The sequence below is a fragment of the Syngnathus acus genome, chromosome 4 (assembly GCF_901709675.1).
Source record: "Syngnathus acus chromosome 4, fSynAcu1.2, whole genome shotgun sequence".
Lineage (NCBI taxonomy): Eukaryota > Metazoa > Chordata > Actinopteri > Syngnathiformes > Syngnathidae > Syngnathus > Syngnathus acus.
In genome coordinates this window covers 6,266,396-6,286,894 of record NC_051090.1, presented here as the reverse complement: position 1 = coordinate 6,286,894, position 20,499 = coordinate 6,266,396, and the positions used below count along the sequence as shown (strand labels likewise).

Below are 20,499 nucleotides of genomic sequence, written 5' to 3'. Positions count from 1 at the left end.
TAAATCATGGCATTCAGAGCCCTCTAGTGGTAAAAAATATTTTCGTTCCAATAAAAATGAGCAGCGTAGTATCCATAAAATAGCATCTGCCCTTAATAAGATGTAATTTACATTTACTCAGTAATAATTAAGTACATTTTCTACTCTCTAAATGTCATTTTGCTTAGGGAAACTATTCAGTGAATTTAATCTAGCGACTTCTAAGGCCATTGTTAGGTTAATGTTTAAAAACATAACATTTAATTGTCAACACTGCCATGTCACAGACGGGCATCAGTGTATGTGTTAGGACCACAAATAACTATATAAGCTGTGGGAATTTTACAGCCTGTACACTAAATACCAAGTTTTTTTTCTTAATGAAATAATATCCAATCCACGTTTTTTTTAATGAAACACTGCAACAGTGCGTTGCTTTACAAACAAAGCTTTATTTACAATTCCAAAGTCTACAAATATTATGTACATGCTTGCAAAGTAAACCGTTCATTCGCCAACAATCACTGAGAAGCCAGTAAAAGTGGGTCCGATGGACTGACTGGATATTTACACCCAATAAAAGTATTATACAAGCCAAGTGCACTTGGTGCACACTCACAGAACAATAATATAAATATTTATTGACAGTTCAAAAAAATAAAAAGGTGGGGGGGGAATTAGCGGGATGGGGTTAACTTAACTCTTACCAGGACCAGATATTACATGATCTTCTGCTTTAGAGAAGTTTCCCCTCTACACCAAGATGATAGTAGATCTAAAAAAAGTTGTTCAGTCTACAACAAGAAGCACTGCATAGTTACAACAGAGAAGGTTATTTTCTCCAATATACAATCGATTTAAGAAGACAATCTGGGAGGGTTATGGTTTGCATCACATTTTTGGTACATTATCTAACCAGCGACTATATAAAAAGAAAAGATTGAAGGTATAAACAGGTTTAAGTTAAGGTCACTTCAGCTTAAAATGTCAGAAAGTAAAGAGCTCTCTTACCCATAATGAGCTAGAAAAAGACTACTGGATCACGAGTGATGGGAGACGGTGTGCTCATTCTGTACTGTCATAGTAACCGCTCAACTGTGTTTACATACATCGGGCTGAGGCACAGAAACACAAGAAGGTTAAAAAAACAAACAGGGACATATCGGGAGCGATAAGGCCAAAACTGAAGTCAACGAGGCTGTACTTGGTAAACCGGTTAAGAGTAGAAGAATTTCAAAAGGACCGTTTACAGCAGTTGGAAAAAGGGAGGTGGAAAATACGCTGAGCCATCAAACACAGTGTTGTTAAAACGTAAAGGAGGCACTTGAACTGAATGTTGAGTGTCGTCACCTGTTCTCGGCAGCTCTTGGTTAAATGTTTCGCAGCACTGAGGATGAGGAGACGCTGCGCTAACCAAACGTTCGCTTTGAGAAAAGCAGGTGTTGTTGTAGAAAGAGGGGGGGGGGCTCAAATCCAGCATTTCAGTACCGTCGTACAGTACGTCATCTTTTTTTTCGGTGTCCCACTTTCACACTGTATGCTAATATGTAGTGCACTTGAGAGCATCATACACCTGCTGTAGAGAAGTAAACAAAAGCAACTAAGAATCAATTGCCTAAAAAGGATATCAGTAGTATTTTACTTGCAGGCTGTATGGATAGTTACAATCAACACACAGCACAAAAGTGGGACACTTTTATCATTACTGTGAGTCTTAAATACTAAAAATGTTCTTTTCTTTCTCTTAAATCTCTGACAGTCTATTGCCACACTCATAATTGTGCTTTTATAATTTTCTTTGAAAAAAATTAAAATTCTCCTTTTTTTATATATCTTGACAGGATAATATACAATTGCAGACTATAATTTCTATTCAATTATTATTATTTTTTTAAGAATATAAATAAAATACTTTAGATCATTCCTGTGCTGTCCCGATTGAGAGCAGTCGACATCTTTCAGTTCAGTGACATTTCAGTTGCTGAAATTAAAAGTATGTTAAAATGTTGAGTCCAACGTTTGGTTGCTATACACATTTTTTTTTTGGTCTATCAGCAACCCTATTACGCTTTTCACCCATGTACATATTTAAAGAGGATTACATTCAACTGATGGCGGCCCTCTTCGTGATGAGACAGAGCGAGTTTGCCGTGTCCTTCAGCAACAAGTCGAAGATGCTGTCCGCCAGTTGCATCTTGACTGACAGCTCGTCTTCTTCGTAGCAGACCCACTGAGCCTCCTCCTCGTGGAGATCCTTTACCTGCACGCGGAATACACAGAGCAGAAGTTGGCCGGTGTTCAAGTCTCTTTTTAAGAAAGCAAAGGAGGTGTTGATGTGGACACATATGACATATGAATGTTTGTAAGATATTCTCACTTGAGCGCAAAACTTTAAGAGCTGTACGCATGTGATGTAAAACTTCCGTGGTGCTGTAATGTAATTGTGTGTCCTTACCAGTAGTTGATCAACTCTGTCTCGTTTCTTTCGGCCAAATTTCAACATCTTCTGCCAGTCGGACTTTTTACTCTTGTTTTTGGCCAAACCGTAAAGTTTCAGAACTTCTTCTGTGACAAATTCCTGAACAATAGGCATGATTAGATATTTGGCAGTTTTGAGTGTGTGGTGGTGATTTGGAGACGTTCAAATCATACCTGCACTTTATTGATGTCTCCTGGTGTCTTGACTCTGTGGGAAAAGGCGGGCCTGATTCGTTGCGGCTTGACCCACTCAGGCTGGTTGGCATTGGGGTCTTCAGCATAGATGTCCTGGAGGATCTCCCATGTCAGGTCATACACAGCCTTTTGGAATGCAGGTGTTTTGGTTATCTATTTGTTTGTATACAATTGTTTGTTGTTTGATTGTACCTATTCTAAAGTGTTAGCTGCATCTGCCCATAAACCATTTAAAACTTTTACGCGTGTTCTCACCATTTTGTAGCTGCGGATGGCGATGGCCTCCGTGTCGTCGGTGATGTCCTCAACACTGAAAAACTCTTGGGAAGGTTTGGGGCGGGTCATGTGTGATAGTGAAACGTTTCCTTCTTTTGTAAGGCCACAGCTCTCCCAGATCTCCTGAATGGCAGAATGGACCATCTTTTCGACCTCGCCGACTGAGTGGGGCACCACCATGACAGGTTCTGGCACTTTAGGGGGTAGTGGAAGAGGGAGTGCGGGTCTTGGTGGCGTCTTCGCTGACTGGTCTCCATCTGGGTGCGATGCCAATCCTCTTAGGGTATCTTCAGCCGAGGAGGCAGAACTTCCCGCGCCGAGTTTTGTCTCTTTGTCCCTGTGCTTCTGTTGGAGTCTCTGCTGTTCCCTACGTGAGCTGAGGCCAAAGTCCTCATCAAACCAATCCTGATCGTCGCCTAGCTCGTCCAGCAGATCACGGTTCAGTTCCAGCTCAGCCAGTCGCTTAACAAGCTCTTCTTGCCCACTAGCCCCCAAAATCGGACTTTCCTGTAGGAAAAGAAAATTGCTTTTAAACATTCATCTATTTTTTTTTCAGATAAATTAGATACAGGATTATCGGGATAACACTGGATTTTGGTTTGAGGGAAAAATTAATTGACGAATTTGACTCACCGGTCGATTACAAAACTCTGGCGAGGACGGCTCGGAAGATAGTCCATCATGAGGTTCCAATAATGAAACACGCCCTTGTTCCTCTGATTCCAAGACGATGTCTTCACTGATCTGATTGGAAGCTTCGATTTTCTGCTCTTTGGCCTTTTTAATCTGAACCAAATGCTGAACGGTGTCAATCACAAAGTTATTCAGTAGTTTGTCGGCTAAAGTGACTGAAGAAATTCTCTCCTTCTGCACATCCTTGTGATCACCAGCTTCCTGGGAAACCTCAGAAACTATCAACTGGTTATCTGAGCTCACCTCTTCTTTCTCTGCTGCTGCAGAAATCTCCTGACTGTTTGTTGATGTGGACTGGTCAAGAGACTCGTCCTTCTCGACTATATCAAATTCCGGACTACTTGGTGGCAAGTACTGGTCAAGCACATTTTCTTTCTGGAGTGTGTCCCTTATCTCCAGTTCATTCTGTGGCGTGGACTGGTTGTGATTTTCGAGGTGAGTTTCAGCTTTTGGTTCTTCCTGGTCATTGAGGTTTAGTTCCGGGTTAACTATCAAGTCTACAATGACATAGTTTTGAGAGGTTTCTTCACTTTTTTCCAGAATTTCTATCTTTTCTGAAACATCCTCGTGGCTTTTATGTTCATCCTCACGCGGCTCTGACGCATCATTTGAGTGCAAGTTGTCGTGTCCTGCGGCGTCTGAGATGATCGCAACCTCAGCAGACAGATGGCTGATCTTTTCAGGAGGAGCAAAGATCCCATGACGTTCTTGGCACTCAAAGTATACGACTCCATTGTAGGTGCCACAATTGCTCCCCTCAGATTTGTCTAACTCCACACCGGCCCAAAAACCTCCAGCAAAGCTGGTTGAACCTTTGAATCGTAGTGTCCCAGGTTGGACGTTACCGACGAGAACACGGTCTCCGACGTTGAAACTTGGCATTTCATCAATAGTCGGAGGTAGTGGGCTATGAGATTCAGCGATGGGTGCTGGGGAGATGGAATGAATGCTCTGATTATCATTGTTAGAGTCTTCAGTTTTCTGAAGATCGAGTAGTCGTCCAGATTCGTGGCTTTCACCACTAGCAACTGAAGAGTGACTCAAGTCTTCAGCAATTTCCTCTTCAATCTCTTCATCTTGACTGCTCTCCCTGATTTCAGAAACAGAGTCCGGCTTGGAAATGTGCTGCTCTTTTCTAGGTGACGAAAGTGCTGATTCAAAGTCATCTTGGTAATCTGTCAGAGAAGAAGCCTGGACATCCCTTATCGTTGCCTCCTTTGCAGAGGAAATGACATCCAAGTGTAGCCTACAGGAGTGATCTGATGGGGGCTTATCATTGGTGTGAGCGATGAGGTCCACTGCAGCAGAATGCGATTCCAAAACAGTGTCATCCTTCTCAGACTCTATTATTTGGGACTTGGTAGAAGGTCTTAAAGTAGAGTCTGGTGAGTGAAACCTGTCGTGACCCGAGGTCAGGAAATCAGGGGCGTCACGTACAGGGGAAGGAGACACCACTTCAACATTGAGCTCTTCAGGTGCCGAGGTAGATCTGCTAAGATCTAAATAAAAGGAGAGACACTTGGAGTCAAAATACTTCGTATGGCATCCAAAAACAATTACGAGAGGAGAAAACCATACTTTGGTGGAGTGATGAATCGCTGGTTGGCCCCACAGTAGATACTTCACTGGTTTCAGACCTGAAAATATTATGATTTCAGTTTCTCACAGGTGTCAATCGATTATCATTTCGTAGTACCTGATGGGAGACAAGGGGCCAGATTGATCTGCAGCTAAGGTGGGATCTTTCTTCGGAGACTTGCTATGAGGTGATGGCACAGGTTCTTTGTTGAGTTCTGCCTTAGTTTTTCCAATGTAGTTGTCATAGGTCTGAAAAAAAAAAAGAGAAGACACAAATAATAAGACAAACACAAATGGCAAACCGGAAGAAAATGTCCAATGTTTACCTCCAGTTGTTTCAGCAGGCTGGCCTCTTGTGCCTTCAGGCGTTCCTTCTGCCTCATCTTCTGCTCCCTTTTGAGCTGACTCGCCATTGACTTGCGCTTCCTCAGCTCCTGTTTCAGGGCCTTGATACGGCTCTCTATGTCACTCTGCTCTGAAATGGGCTCTGAAAAAGCAAACGGAAGGGAAAAGAAATACATCACAGAATGTGTGAGCAAAATCAGACCTCAGTGATTAGCAACGTGTAATCCAACTTGGGCACACTCAAACTTAAACCCAATTATTTGGGGATTTAGTTTATGTTTTCTTTATGTCTAAAGTTCACTTTTAAGCGGCTTGTCAAACATGTGCAATAGAAACTCATTTAGGGTTTCTTTATCAATTGAGTTTGTTGATTTAACCACATCGTTGTTGTTTTTTTTTTTTATTGTACCAAGTGAAGCACTTTGTGATCTCTTTTCCTGCTGCACAGTGGAAATTGCTTGCAGCATCACATTGCAACTGACTACACAGTGCAAGCTAGGCAGCTTCTTTATGTTCACCTTTTTCCGTTTACCCTCTTCCTACTTCTTGGTGCGACAGTAAAGCTCTCATATTGGGCTCAGCTTGCAATTCTAACACAACTGAGTTGTGTTGTTATCAAACTCACCGGTCTGTGAAGCCATAGGCGTTTCCGTGCCCTTATTTGCGGCCTGCTTGGATATTTGGTGTGGAGAGTGAAGCTGCATCTTGCTCGCACTCTTGATATCAGAGGGAGAGGCACGATTGTGGCTGCCTTTGACTGGAGAAGACTAAAAAGAGGATATGACAATTTAGTTTATTATTTTAAGATGACAATATCAGTGAGCAGCAACTGTGAGTAACAACATTTTTATGGACCACCTTAGAGTAGCGACTTGCAAACCTGTTTGCTGAGTGTGAGTGAAGCAGCAAAGTCCTCAATGTAATTTGTAGGGCTGCTCGGGTTCGAGGCAAGCGTCATTTCAGCCACTGATCCAGGTGGTGCTGAGGATGGACTTCTTGATTCCTGCAAGGGACCTTCTGTGTGGATGCTGCACTCGGATGCTGCTGAGGAATAATCATCCTCGGTCACATACCCTGAAAATAAAAAAAACACATTAATGATATTAGTATAAAGTCATTTATTTCACAATTAAAGAATTTGATCAACTTTCTCACCGATGGCTTTTGGTTCCGAGTTTCGATGGTGACTGGATTTGGGGATAATTTCAGAGATTGACTTGCTCCGACTTTCCGATGTGACACCGCCAGCGCCCCAACTAGCCAGGGCCTCTTTTTCTATCCTCCGGACCTCTGCCTCCTCTTGATCGAGCCGCTTTTTCCACTGCAGCAGCTCTTCAGCATGATGACGCCGCTGCATCAACTGCTGCTCCCGCTTAGTCAGGAATCTAATAGGTGGATGGTGGGAATAATGCAAAAGAACAATGCGGAGAAGAAGCGTGCGTGGAGGGGGAGGGAAAGAAAGGAGAAAAATGAAGATGTGATTAAAGACAGAAGAAAAATGCGAGGTAGTGTTGCCAAACCAGGAAAAACAGTAATGGTTCAAGTAGGAGAAAGACGTTTAGCATAGCAAAAAAAAATTCCAAGCAGGCAGATTCAAATCACCGTTTTCACCGCAAATTCACTTCAGACATGCGTGACGTTATCTACAGGTATTTCTCGGACTAATCAGTCAAACAAGCGAGGAAGACCCGTTTACCAAAGGGGATTAGAGTCCAGCAAGAAAAAAACTGATCAGACACTGAAGAATCATCAATGTACTGTTTTACAGAAAATGGCGTTGTGCTCATTATATTAGCCCTATGCCAATTTTTGTTACCCAATAAAAAGGGACAATTAAAATGTATTGGGGTTCATTAACGAGACGTGTGACTTAATTATATTAAGTCCACGCATTCAATATTGTGGCTTGTTTTTAAATGTTTGTATTAATGACCGCCACAGTTAGTACGCGAAGAAACTGAATCTGCAGCTCTTGTAAACCTGTAAGCCGAGAAGGAACAGAGATGTTCGACACCAATGAAAATATGCATAACCTTTGAACTTCTCAAATCAGCCACTGTCCATTCCTAGACTCTTTTTAGAAAATTAAAATGACGATATTTTGTGTTCTGGTAAACATTTTAAATCCTGTGTGAAGCGGTCAACACATTATTTCAACACATCTTTCCATGGATATCTAAAACGTCCCTCACTGCAAATGCCATCCTGCAAAGGGGGGAAAAAAAACTTGAAACCTCAGAAATCCATCACACTCCCAGAGTGAAAGTGTTGATCACAAGCATTTCCATTGGGAGGGGGAGTGGAGAGAATGTGAGTTGAGGGAGGGGGGCCAAGGCAAGGTGCAAGTGCGGCGGAAGATGTAGGGAGAACTGCACAGTACCTGTCCAACTGGTTGTAGATAAAGAGCTGGAATTTAGGGTGAAGGTTGGGAAGACAAACAATAAGGGAGGCCCAGTGCTGGGCCGTGAACACAGAGAAGAAGCAGTGGACGGGAGAACAGTGTCTACAACACACAAACGTGCAACAAAACAAATCAAAACACACAGACGTGAAATGTCGGAGAAACAGAATGTGACGGGAAATGACAACAAAGCAAAACAGGTGGACAAAGGGAAGGAAACAAGTAAAGAGAGAGAGGGAGAGAGAGAAAAGAACGACATGAGCGTATGTTTTGGGTGTCTCTTTGGAACAGTCAGCTGCCTGCTGGAATTTAGTTAATATTCAAACATGGAGGCATGCAATAATCAGAAATGTGTATTGTTCACAAAAGGGGGCCGCCATGCCAGTTTCAGGAGGGTGTGTATTTGAAACCGGGATGGATACGTGACTGTTAGTGTGTTATTGTTTGCACAATTGCGAGAAAGACCATGAGCAAATGAGGCTAGCAGTCATAAATGGATAATAAATAATTCTGAAAAGATTGTGGGCAACAAAAAAGCCTGATCAATATCACTAATGTTTATCTGTTAATTTCCAAACATATAGTAAATATTAATTACCATTCAGGTAAGTAAATGTCACAATTGCAAAGCTAATATCGCCGTGCTAAAAGAGCCATCATGACACAAGTGTGATGTGAAGAGAAAAATAAACCAAACTGTTTTTAACAACTCTGTTGTGAAAGGCTCTGCAATCACATGACCTAAGCTGGTAGCAAAGACAAAAAGCCTTATTAATTCCAATCACATGCAGCTACTAGTCAACAAAAACAAGTAGGAACAGAAAGAGAAGAAGGGATCCAGCGATATCGCTTTTCAGACCGCGTACAAGTACTTAGGTTTGAGTACTCGATACCAACTACAGATACTTGATAATGTCATTAAGTCTTGCATTTGTGATGGAAATTGGCGCCTATTTTTTTTTTAAAAGCAAATACTTTTCTAAATCATAAACCTTTCTTAAAAATTGCATTCTCACCCATCCTGACAATTTTAAATCATCAATAATCAATCATTTAAAATCAAAACATCTATTCTATAATACAGTATTAAGTGATTAAATTGGGCGGTGCATTACTGTGAAAGCCAGCCAAGTCTAAAAGGGGAGCATGCTTGTTTCCACATGCACAGCAAGAAAATGATGATGCAATTGAATAATTGTTAGTCTGACTTTGTTTAGTTGGGAAGCAGATTTGAGCTCTCCAAACTCGGCACTGATAATTTACAACAAGGGCAAGGGAGGTTCCCAAAAGCTAATTCAGTTAAACTGTATTGATGAAGAAGAGCATTTACTTTTCATCCATGCGAGAACGCATCTTCTTGAGCTTCTGCATGATGCTGCTGGTCTCACTTGCAGACATGGACGGAGATGGCGATGGGGTGCGGCTGTCATCGGTAGGTCTAATGCTGGAAGGCGCTGTTTCTGAAACCGGCGTTTCTGACATTGGAGACTCCTGCGGAACAGTTTTTTTATTTCTTATTCAAGGTTAAAAATTCGGTTAACTCTTTTCTTGATCCGTCTGTGGGTGATTTACTGTTGTACTACTTACAGGCAGCGCTTCTGCCCCAGCAGATTTAAGACGCTCTTTTAGTCTCAGTGTGGAGGTCCTCATTCGCTCAATCTCCTCTTGCTGCTTCAGCAACAGCTGTTTTTCTTTCCTTGCTACTTTATTTGCTTCTTGAAGACGCTTGATCTCAGCCTAAGATATTCAAAACAACATAAGCTTTAACGTGTGTGTGCTGCCAGATTAGGATACATGTGTAGTGTTAACTGTCAAGTACCTGCTCCTCCTGAAGTCTTAACAAAAGGCCCTTCTGCTTCTTCCTGAGAGGCGGCAGTTTGTCATCTTCACCTTTGTTCCTAAAGTGCTTTTTCTGGTGCTCCAGCCACGCCAGCTCAGTTCGGATTTTTTCCTTGACGGCTTTCTGACGTAGCCGCAGCAGAGCATTCTGATGCTGCAATCGCAGGTCCTCGTCTTTCATGTGCTGACGCACCATGTCCATGGTGAACCGGGAGAAGCTGTCTTTTCCTCCAGAAAAGGATATATTCGGATTCTCGTGCTAAGGGAGAAAAAGCCAGATCATTTATGTGGCCACACACAATTGTGTGCCAGAGCAAGCCTCTCACCTTTGAAACATGATGTGAGCCTGAGACTAAGGTTCTGCTTTCATCTATAGCGTCATCCTCTGAATCCTCGTGGTGGTGGTGGTGTGGCCTGTTCTCCAAAGAGCTACGACGGTGCTCCTTGGACGGCAGCAGAGAGCTGAAGGAGCGCTCTTCCACCTCATCCTCCGTTCTCGATGAGTCAAACTTGAAAGAGTACTCTGCAAAATGGGGATTCCGTTATAATTGCTGGTGGAATACAAGACAGTGTTGTGAGTTTCAAATGTGCTTTTTTTTTTGTGGTACCCTTGTCATCAGCTACAGAGGGGATGCTTTGGCTGCAAAGGGAGTCGTCCGCAGTAGGACATTCCTCCTCTATTGAATTGCTGCCCGCTTCCCTGTCTGCTCGTTTGTCATCATCTTTCTTCCATTCCAATTCGGTTTCTTCTTTGTTCATCTCCTGTATATGTTCTGAAGGTGTGTGTGAGGGGCTGTTGGGACTGCTTTTGTCTGCAGCACTGGAAAAAAAAAAAAGGGGGGGGGAGCATGTTATACATTGTTCCTCACGTCCACTGATTCAATGAGATTGGTGTCATGTAAAAAAGTAGAAACAGTACATGAGGTTGGGTCTTTGTACAGGTCGTGAGTCAGTATGACTGAGGCTTCGACTCGATTCTTCTCTCTGGAAGCTAGAAGCAGAATTAAATCCAATATAATGTTAGGGTTTGTTTGTGTAAACTAACAATGTAGTTAATATATAAGTGAGCTAGGACTTTATCAAGAAAGGTCTTACCTGTCGGAATCTGATTTGCTAGGTTTTTTCTGATGATGCTTGGTCAGAACCGAAGGCTCAGGAGCAAAAGCAGACACAGCCAGAGCTCCTTCGATTTGAGTCCGTGCCAGATCTGTCAGCTGGAAGACAAAATTTCACTTAGTGCTGACATTTTGGGGGCGTTTTTGTCTACGTTGGGAAACATGCTTTTCTCGTGATAACCCAACAAGCAATCGGCCGTTTCGCACCTCTTTGATGTGACGTGCTGCTTCAGCTGTCTCTTTTTGAGTTAACACCAGTTTTTCCAGCAATTCCTCATGAGCCTAGTCAAAAACATACAGGCACTTGAAACATGAATCTCTTCATATTAGAAACTGGAAAAAAAAATTGCTGGGGAGAAAATAACATCAGCTGTGGAGTGTTTTTGTGAATTTGTACCCGGGCCGTCCTCTCCCGGTCTTCTTCCCGCTCCAGCTGGGCCTCCAAAGCCTTTCTTTCAGCCTGGATCTTCTGCTCATAAAGGTCATTCTCGTATTTCTGCTGCTTGGCCTGTGACGATCAAATGTACAACAAAAATGAAAGCATAAAAGAAAATGTTACCATCATAGCTGTGTGCTTATTTGATCAAATAAAAAGCCAAGGCCTTGCGGCACCTTGAGGATTTGCGCCATTGAAGCACTTTCCTGCTGGGCTATGGACACACCCATCATCCTCTCCAAATCCCCGAGATGTCTCAAGGACTCATCTATGGACTCCTGATACTGAAGCTCAGCCGTCACATGATGATGCAGGGCGGCAGGAGAATATTGAAGATTACCTGGGAGAAGGATTAAAAGAGAAAAACTAATAAATGACTAATTTACGATTAATAAAAAGTCCTACCAAAAGGTTTTGCTATATTTCATCTTTTGTAAATGTTTGCAAGATGTGATTTACCCGCGGGCCTGCTGCTGTTACTGGGCCCGACACCATTTCTAGGGGGTTCAGAGAGAAAATCTGCGGCTGGAGAAGCGTCCAGAAAGCCAGGAGGAGAAGTCATTCGTTGTCTTGACGGTGGAGACGTTTGCTGCTCGTCCTGCAATGATTAGGGAACCCAAAGGTAATCAATCCAAAATGATCTCAAGTGAAGAATACAGCACACAATGCAAATAATAATAAATTCATAATTAAAGCAAACTCTGCACGAACCTGGGGATCAATAGGAAGACCCATCAGTCTCTCAACATCCCCGAGCTGTCTCAATGATTGTTCTATGGACTCCTGGTACTTAAGCTCTGCTGCCATATACTGCTGCAGGGCACTAGGTGAATATTGGAGTTTACCTGAAAAGAAAGATAGAGGACGAGACAGTTCGTGTAAATAAACAATGTCAAATAAAAACACCATTAAAATGAATGTTAGCCAGTGGCTGAGGTCAGTACCGTTTTTCCGAATATCATTCTTGAGAGAGGCTGCGGCTTGAGTCAAACCTAAATCGGGAAAGGCCAAAGGAGAAGCCAGTCTTCCCCGGGATGGTGGAGACTTTTTACTGTCCATTGCCATACTAGAAAAATACAACACACAAATCAGTGACCTCTCTGCTGGTCAATTTTAAAAGTAAAGATTTATTCAATCACCTGTGTGGACTGGAACTGTTCTTTGACTGTTGGCTACTATGAAACGACACAAAGTCCTCTTCATAGGCCGCTGCGTCTCTGTGGGAATCTCCGGATTGAAAAGAGTCAACAGCTGGAGAATTCCTGTCACTCACTGTGAGAGAAAGACGAGAGAAATGCTCAGGTGTTTGTTTACATTCCAAGTATTCTTCTAATTCTGACTCAACTAACCTTTAACATTGAGGTTCTTTAAGTAAATGTTGATCACACTGTAAGGGTCTCCCTTGTTCAACTCCTCCCAGGGCATTTTGGGACTGTTCTGAGGCATTAATGGTGACGTGAGGGCCAAGCATTTGGCAGCCTCCTTCTGAAAGTCAGTGAGGCGCTGTACTTCTATTCTTTGAACAGTTGTTTCATTGTAGCCACCTGTTAATTTGGGAACATGATTGTTGGGAGGCTGTGGCGGGCTCATTTCATCCTTACTGAAGCTCCCCTCACTCAGTATGGTACCCTCACTGATCGAACCGCCACTTGAGTCATGTAGCTTCTCCTTGTTGTCCTCAGCTGTTCGAGAGGGTCTAAAAGGAGGCACGTCATCTGTTCTCTCGAAGCCATTGACTGGGTTCCTTTCTAGTCCATCAGCAGGAATTTCTTGTGGTTGTCCTTTGAAGGCGTGCAAATTCCCAGCTCCCGGAAGAGAGGCACTATGGCATGGACTAAGACCTGCGCTTGTTATAAGTCTCTGAATTCTCGACGTCAAATCATCACTTTTGAATGTGCCGGGCCCGGGCGCTGCGCCTCTTTCATCGAGATCAGCCCGAGTGGACATTGGAGTCAAAATATCAGCGTCCAATGAAGTTGCTTCCCCAAAGTTGATTCCCACCCGGGCAATCTGCCGGGCTTCGCTCTCTATGCGATTAGAGAGCGAGATGGCTGTGGCCTTGAGGGCGTCGAAGCGGGACTTTCTTGACTGAGACCAGGTGGCGGCTTCTGCAATGGTGGGCTTGACGTCACCAGCTACCATTGCGTTCTCTGGCCTCACAGGTTGAGAAAGGCGAGGGTCGTAATTTGCATACCCAAGAGCACCTGGGCTGGAGACGGAGATGGACTGAACAGATGGATTAAGTCGAGAAGGAACTCCACCATCCAAATCCCCCCTAAAAAAAGAAAAATAGATGTAAGCTGTCAAATTTATTGTGTGCCGAGTGCACTAAAATACAACAAAAATTAAAAAAAATAAAATTTTTAATTTAATATTTATACTAGAAGTTCTGTTGAATTAATCTGTTTTTAAAATCTGCTATTTAATTTGCTATTTGAAAAATCATGAATGTAATGAGAGCGAGTCATCTTGCATATGTCTACCTTGTTAATTGAGGAGATAGCTGATCGTTGGTCAAAGACCTGTCACTGCTCGAGGGGCTCTGTGGTACTTCCAACCTCTTATTTTCTTTATCAGACTCGCCAGAGGGTTGGTAAAGTGGTCTCTGCGATGCAAAGTTGAAACAGGAGTAATGCAATCGTGTCATGATATTTTCTGCAATGCAACAAAAGAGTTGTAATAAATACCAGTTGATGTGACACAGCAGAAGACTGCATCTGCACGGCCTCGCCAAGATGACTCTCATCCATCCAGTTGTAGGTCTCGTCCCTAAATCGTTTCTGCCAAGGCGTTGTTGAAGTTGCCTCGGTGGGAGTGACTACAGTTTTCGCCATTTCCTTTTGCCTCCTGTAGAGCTCCTGAAGCCGCTGGTTTCTCCTCTCCGACTCTTCTTGTAAAGATTTCTTTTCTTCTGCCTGTCGTCTTTTTCGATCCTCTTTTTGCTTAACGATGTACTGACGGATTTTGTCTGAATCGTAGTGGCGCTTCTTCAACTGAGTTTCACCCTCATTTGTGGACCCTTGTCGATGTGGGGAGGGGTTGGCACTATGGCTGCCTTTTGAGGGGACATGTGTTGGCACAGTGCTTCCCCAGAAGGAGAGGGGAGTCCTTGTTTGAGACAATGACCTTGCTTTCCCACGCTGACCACGTTTACCTCGTCCAGATAATGGCCGAGATCGATCCTCCTCCTCCTCGGCTGTTTTGCACTCAAGTCGTGGGTCATCAAATATAGCCCGGATATCAGCTGACAAGAGGTCTTTGCCTAAAGGCACTGGACAAGCGGCTGAGGGGCTCGAAGTGGCTCTGGAGTAGCTTTTGGACTGAGCGTGCAATTCACTGTGACTTCTTCTGTCCGTGCTTCTTGAGCGACGGAGGTGGTTTGCTTCGGAGCTTTTGTCAACGTAGGACCGCCGATGGGAAGCTGTAAACATTTAAATGATGAATACATGAAATGCATGTCTAAAGAAAAATTCCTTTTCATGATTTATGTGTCATATTTCTTTCCAAGGAGAAAACACTTTCCTATCTTCCTGTTCTTGGCCTAGCATGTAAATACATCACATGGAAGTAACGGGGGCTTGCCAAGACAACGTTAATCGCTTAAATAGAAAACCACAGAGTCGATTTTAAAGAATCTAATCCAGACAGTTGCAAACCGCGCTGTGTTGAGCCGAGCTTCACCGAATGCCAATCCTACTCTGCTCTAAGGGTCCTTAGCTCATCATCAAATCAGGCCACGAATCATTGTTCACTCAGCCAAACCAATCAGTCGACCTCAATTCCTTCCGGTCAATGGCAGTCGGTAGAGTGAAAGTTAATAAGGCAACGGTGGGGGAGCTGACAATATAAAGTCAGTTATCGACTAAAAAAAACTTTTATTTATTAAAGCTGCGCTCTCTCAGTGTGTAAGCATGTCATGCATGACCTTCTACCATCATAAAAGACTAGAAGTATTTAACGATTTAAATATTTAACAACTTCACTTACATGGATGGATTTTTTTTGACAGATAACCTCCAACCTCTTACGAGGAAGTCTATCCCGAGTAAAAATGTTGTACCATTGGAACGTAAAACGGAGTGTAGTGAGGACAAAAAAAATAATAAAATGAGAACTCTCTTGTCGGCAGTGAAGCCTCGTCGGACACTTTGCGGACGTAAATAACAGAAAGGCATATTTATGACATCAGAGTGGCACATTCCGAGTGGCCGCTCAAAGCACTCCACCATTTATCACCTTTTTTTATCTCTGCATTCTTTTTAGCGCTTGACACTGCATAATAATGGTCTGCCAAGAGGTGCAAGGAGATCATTTGAGAAACAGCAAAGATGGCAAGATTACAGTTGGGCTGAGTCAGCTGTCTATACGGCCTGATGGCTTGATGTGCGCTGAGAAAAAATAAAAACAGATGCCTAGTGGCATAATGTATGGACCGAAGCGCTCATTGACCTGTTTGTTGCAGTTTGTCATCGAGATGGTGCCTCTTCTCCCTGCTTTGCTTAGGAGCTGCACCAAGTACCTGGTTTACCAGCTTCAAGCCCTCCCGCCAGGAAGCAGGCGTAATCACTGCGAGAAATAGATGAGATTAATACTCTACTCGCTTGTCTACAGATAGGCGCTGAAAGAGCTCATTTAAAAGCGCACAGACATTTTCAAGCACTTCCTGGTAATCCAAATACACATGGACAAACAAGTTTCTGTTTGAATGGATGGGAAGAATCACATGAATTCGCTGCAGCTATTTATGCCTCATGGAAAACAAGCCAATTTGCGGTTGAGTACAAAAACAACCGGGTCTGATAAGTTTTGATCAGAGTGCAAAAGCTCTCCTCATTCCTACCAGTTTTTGCATTTTGGCCAGAGGCAGCTTTGTGGATTTTCCTGGTTGGTTTAGCTTCTTGCTGTACGTGACGATACCTATCTCGTTGCGGCCTGGGTGTTGTCTTTTCTGCAACGATAATGCAACAAACGTGAGTGTCTCACTCCTCACCTCAAGCGTTTATGTTGTCTTACCGGCAGTTTGCTTTACGGGGTCTTTTAGCGCGTCCCTGTTTAAACTGAGAAGATCCTCCTCTTTTAACGAATTCCCATGAGTAGTACGCGTCCTTGCCTCAGTTTTGCTGAAGCCTGAAAAGAAAGCAAACAACTTCAAATTGTCCTCATATAATAAGAACGGCAATAAAGTCACAGAGGTCAACGATACCTTTGTAAGTAGGCGCTTGTGGTGCAGCTGCTACCTTCCTTATTTTTGCTGCAGTGCCGCCTTTGTTATTGTTGACCATTATGGGCTGCTCAAGACGGTTCAACACTTTTTCCTTCTCTGCAGCCTCCTCCTGATGTTTGATCTGCCTTCGGATGCGCTCTTTGAGCTTTTCAAGCTTATCGTCCGGTTGGTGTCGCCTTAGGTTTTCCAAACGCTGGCAATCCGAGCCAGGACTGGTGGAGGGAGAGTTTTCCCATCTACATAGCAAGTCAGAGGCAGGAGGTAGAAACGGATTGGACTGAAGATCCATGTTCTGGGTGATTTGTGCCTCGGGACTGCTCGTCTCCCTGGCCAGGACTGAACTTATTGCATGTGACGGGTCGGCAGAGGTCTGCGGGGTGTCTGCGGTGGGCGGGTCGTCCAAGTAACAGACCTCTATACTGTTTTCCGAATGTGCAATGTCCTCGTCCCCATCTATCCGCTTGTCCCAAAAGTCTTTCTGGTAGACGGGCTTACTAAATTGAGCGTCTGAGGATGGGGAGAGAGGTCCTGACATTGACTGCAGCCTGTAAGCCTCCAGCTGAGATGAGGGTTGTGATGGAGGGGCGGTCTCCCTGGAGACAAACCAGATTACATTGGATCAGCAGAAGATCAAGATTTAGTCTTAATTCACACATATGGAGGTTGAGCTCCCGTTATGCAAATGTATCCTCATTAATTTACATTACAGTAGATGTGTGCCCCCCCAACAAAAAACACACTGAGCACATTTCATGTGCTGTGTTATTGCTATGAGAGATCAAATTTGGTTGTGATATACTTCATCAGAATCATTTCAATTTATTAGCAAAATGGACATTCGAGAAGACAAACAGAGGCAGAAATATTTGTACAAATTGTCAATCCCAACCTGTAGGAAGCCAGCTGTTCCCTGAGCGCCATACTGTTGTCCTGGCCGACATTGCTGTCTTGGGTGGCGTTTCTTAGCGGGCTGCGTGAGCGTCTCTTTTTGGAACTTGAGCGCCGATGCTCTTTGGACTTTAAGGACCCCCTCGTCTCATCTGTGGCGAAGAGAACATCATCAAATAAAAGAGACCATTCTTCTTGATTTGTCATAACACAATTCAGCAACATGTTGGAATAACCAACCTCTGCTGCGGACTGACACAGATAGTTTCTTTTTGGGCGGGTCCATGACAGAGAGGAGGAGCGCTGTTGTTCCAGGAACGGCCTCCACATGGTTTTCTATTCGTCGCAGCTACACAATAAAAAAAATCAATCAAGTAAGTGATCATCATGTGACCAAATAAGAAGCTGTTTAGTTCAGTTTTATACTTACAGCGGCTTTGGACTGAGGCAAACTGCTCCATGCAGTTGTTAGATCTGTTGAAGGGAGAAGATAATTAGAACAATGTGATGTGCCGGGCACATCGACTGCTTAAAAATGAAAGTTTGTTTCATTACAGACCTGTATCAATGTTGTTATCTGTGTGCTGAGGATCCGTGACACCAATGGGCAGAGCCCTCTTACTACTCCTCATCTCACCCATTGACCTGCAGACAAGTAATGAGATTACCCGAGGCAGAGATGTAGAACACAAAAGAAAAGGAAAAATGGTTTGGTCAGGCGTGACTAGACTACATAATGAGGGTCCACTTTAAACTGATCATAATCACACTCTTGTGATTTCTATAAACAATGAGCTTCCTCAGACCAATAGGACAAGTAAAAATCAAAATACCACAGAGGAGGAGAACCGTCAGCATTTTCAAACAAGGAAATGAGTCAGCTGGAGCCAAAGAGATCAAATATAAAGACTACTATCAAGTACTTCAAATGAGCTGGTTCCTTGTGACGATTATACCCTCGATTCGTTTCTACAGCGCAATGTTATGTCAACTTGTCATTTAAAACTGGTTTTACAACAATGTGTTTTCCTCTGCTTGTTTCCATGAGGGAGGGTGAAACTGCAGATTATCAAATGTCATATGTGTGACGTTTGCCTGCGCTTGTAATACAAGAGTGCAGCAGCCACATCGAGTCCAAGTTGGGCATTCACTTTAAAAACACAGCTACCTTTTGAGGGCCCTCACACTGGCTCATCTTGTAGAAGAAAGCTTGCTTAGTTAGTTCCTTTTTTTTTTTTTTTTTACGGGACTTTCAAGGAGAAAAGTCATGCAGTGTGGTCATATGAATCACACGATATTGCCCTGAGCTGAACACTCTTCTGACAGAGCGTACGGGGAGCAACCAGGGGTAATTAAAGTTTCAGCTTAGTCATGTATGTGGCATGAGCACAAAATTTCACGTACGACTAAGAAGGAAAATTTGATTTTTAAAATTTGCAGATCAAATTAAAAATAAACAAAATTAGGGCCCGACGGATGCTGATTTTGCAGAGAAAAAAATAGTTTACAAATTAATTCGTCGATTAATTAAAAAATGTAATATGCAAAAATAAACCCTGCCAACAAATTAAGTATCTTTTAATTGCTAAATAGCAGCCTTTGTGATTTTTAAATTGTATTCTTCTACTGTGCGATGTCGATTTGAATCCGATTTAAACATCATCCTTAGTTGTGGTGACACCCAATGCAAAATATACAAAAAGTGTTGACATTGTTGATTTTTGAGTGGCAGTGTCTTGCTTGTATGACTCAACAGATCACTGCTCATATAAACAAGACAGTCTAAACTCAAACTGTGTCCGCATAAGCATTACATGGTGGGGGCAAAACTAATATTTAGAATTGAAGAATTGGTAGATGAAGGCACAAGCACACTTCTTTATACCGACTGCGGACTCGCAGTGGTCGTGAACAAAAGTTGCTTAGCTACAAACATAGGGCAACGGAATGGAATGATCCCCTGTGAGGCTTATGTTGCGCTTTTAAGGAGACGCTTCACGTTGATGGAGTCTTTTTAAAGCCTTTAAATTGTACACGATACTTTTCACAAAGGGGTTCGAACATGTCCATAACCTGATTAGGGCGTGAACGAAAAGTGGGATGTAATCAATGTCATGGTCTAAGGTTAATCGATGAGTGTTGAATTCCTAAAGCATTTTTTTACGGGAATATTACGAAATCTTTTTTACCTCTGTTATGACTCATATGTTCGTCGGCCCAGGAAATTACCCGAGAAGCAAAGTCGAGAGTTCACATTCGAGTTAGCCGTCAAGAAGTCGTGAATGAACTCTCACAACAATGTTAAAAGACACAATGCTTACCGTTTAATATAATGGTCCAAATCATTTAGACGTCCATTGTTACGCTGGTGACTCCGAGAAGGAAAAAAGTCCTTACATCATCAAAAATGTTTAGATCGCTTCATTAGTCTATTTGCTAATGTTAGCTCCAAGCAGCTAGGGACTACCACTGTGTTAAGCTAGCAACTTTTTCAGCGACGCGAAGCCATTGTTGCCGTCCAAGACTCTTCCCGGGGAAGGAAAATGAATTTTGTGTTGATAGTTAGTGTTCCGGAAATAGAAAGTAGGTACCCGCTTCTTAGTTTATCTTTGCCGGGTTGTAGACATGGACCTGACGGAACCACAGAAAACGAAATATCCAAGATGGGGAGCTTTGTGACGGACAAATCACCCGAAATATCGCGAGACTTTGGACACGTAAGAAATACGGGAGAAAAAAATCCGATTTATAATTTGTGCATAATTACGGTAATTTGCAACAAATTACAAGTGAATTTTGCTTAACTATGTGTGCCGGTATTTTTTTAATTGAACTTTACTTTGTGAAGCACAATGCATTTATTGGTATTTGTTTTATTCAGGACTAAACCAAATATAAAAAGGTTTTGGACATAGACTTAACTGAGTTGTTTTATAATAATAATAATAATAATAATAATAATAATAATAATAATAATAATAATAACAATCATCATCGTAATAATATTATTATTATTGATTGTTTGTATAATATCAAGAATAATACAGAGCTT

At 42.7% G+C, this 20,499-nt stretch overlaps 1 protein-coding gene across 5 annotated transcripts; it reads right to left on the bottom strand.

Annotated features, from left to right (window-relative positions):
- Positions 1 to 411: 411 nt before the first annotated feature.
- cep350 (centrosomal protein 350) lies at positions 412 to 20,141 on the bottom strand. Of its 5 annotated transcripts, none has more exons than XM_037250628.1 (38): positions 19,769 to 20,141; positions 18,007 to 18,092; positions 17,878 to 17,921; positions 17,688 to 17,796; positions 17,449 to 17,599; positions 16,539 to 17,152; positions 16,349 to 16,462; positions 16,176 to 16,283; positions 15,785 to 15,901; positions 14,023 to 14,756; positions 13,819 to 13,940; positions 12,685 to 13,610; positions 12,475 to 12,607; positions 12,280 to 12,401; positions 12,047 to 12,180; positions 11,795 to 11,933; positions 11,512 to 11,675; positions 11,297 to 11,407; positions 11,107 to 11,181; positions 10,880 to 10,998; positions 10,704 to 10,775; positions 10,393 to 10,604; positions 10,111 to 10,307; positions 9,765 to 10,043; positions 9,533 to 9,682; positions 9,276 to 9,436; positions 7,925 to 8,047; positions 6,691 to 6,929; positions 6,425 to 6,618; positions 6,170 to 6,311; positions 5,526 to 5,686; positions 5,318 to 5,448; positions 5,200 to 5,258; positions 3,562 to 5,120; positions 2,908 to 3,435; positions 2,632 to 2,778; positions 2,435 to 2,557; positions 412 to 2,239 (listed from the first exon to the last, which is right to left on the bottom strand). In XM_037250628.1, exons 2-38 carry the CDS (start codon positions 18,086 to 18,088, stop codon positions 2,084 to 2,086), a joined length of 8,751 nt encoding a protein of 2,916 aa, XP_037106523.1. In that variant the 5' UTR covers positions 18,089 to 18,092; positions 19,769 to 20,141; the 3' UTR covers positions 412 to 2,083. The 5 variants fall into 5 exon arrangements, with proteins under 5 accessions (XP_037106523.1, XP_037106524.1, XP_037106526.1 ...); XM_037250629.1 differs by having other exon boundaries at positions 10,710 to 10,775; XM_037250631.1 differs by having other exon boundaries at positions 11,542 to 11,675.
- Positions 20,142 to 20,499: the final 358 nt, after the last annotated feature.